Source organism: Mus pahari, chromosome 1 (assembly GCF_900095145.1).
Source record: "Mus pahari chromosome 1, PAHARI_EIJ_v1.1, whole genome shotgun sequence".
Taxonomy (NCBI): domain Eukaryota; kingdom Metazoa; phylum Chordata; class Mammalia; order Rodentia; family Muridae; genus Mus; species Mus pahari.
The window spans coordinates 164,531,368-164,532,171 of NC_034590.1; the positions used below are offsets into that span (position 1 = coordinate 164,531,368).

An 804-nucleotide genomic window follows, 5' to 3' on the forward strand; every position below is an offset into this window, starting at 1 on the left:
TTTCAGTCCTGTAGTTTTATTTTATGTTTAGATAGGGCTGGGCAAGGAAAAAGAAAATAAAAACAACCATATTTAGCAGTGCAGTCGAGTTGTGTGTTAATGTCAGAGCTATCTTTTCATGGATAGCACGTCTCCATACAAGAAACGTACCATCTTGGTCATGCATAAGGTCCCAGCACACACTACCCAGTGCTCTTTTTGTGCCTGCAAAAATACTTCGCCGTTGCTTGGGCTGTATCTGAATGAAAAGATTCTTTGAAGTAGTTTGTGAAACATTGCATGCCTCCAGACACTTGGCTGAAACCTGTTGCACTTCAGGTGCTGAGGACGGAATGGAGAAACCCTCTGGTTTCCTTTGCAGTCACTCCCAGACAGGTAAGATGTGCTCTGTATTGGCTGTCTTTGAGCTTTCTCCTCAGGTTTGTCCTTACTGTGGAAAGTAAATGGAAGCTATTGAGTGGCTGCATTATTTTTTAAGAGCAGGGTTGGGGGTGTGTTTTTTTCAAGACAGGGTTTCTTTCTAGCCCTAGCAGACCAGGCTAGAACTTGTTTTGTAGACCAGGCTGGCCTCAAACTCAGATCCACTTGTCTTTGCCTCTTGAATGCTGGGATTAAAGGTGTGCACCACCATCCAACTACAGCTTCTTTCTTGTGTTCCCATGGTGTTGACCGACATCATCTTGGCCCAGGACTGAAATTTGGACTATCATTCAGGCAACCTCTGTATGCTGCCATTTTGTGTTTCTACAGGACGATGGGCTGCAAGCCTTCATTACAAACCTCCACCTACATCACATCAACTAG

General features: G+C 44.4%; 1 protein-coding gene across 1 annotated transcript in view; it reads left to right on the top strand.

Annotated features, from left to right (window-relative positions):
• Mxi1 (MAX interactor 1, dimerization protein) overlaps window positions 1-804 on the top strand; it is a 63,110-nt gene extending 62,306 nt beyond the window's left edge. The window contains exons 6-7 of the mRNA XM_021217914.2: window positions 290-375; window positions 751-804. Of these exons, the coding sequence (XP_021073573.1) occupies window positions 290-375; window positions 751-804 (140 nt within the window). The remainder of the gene's footprint in view (window positions 1-289; window positions 376-750) is intronic.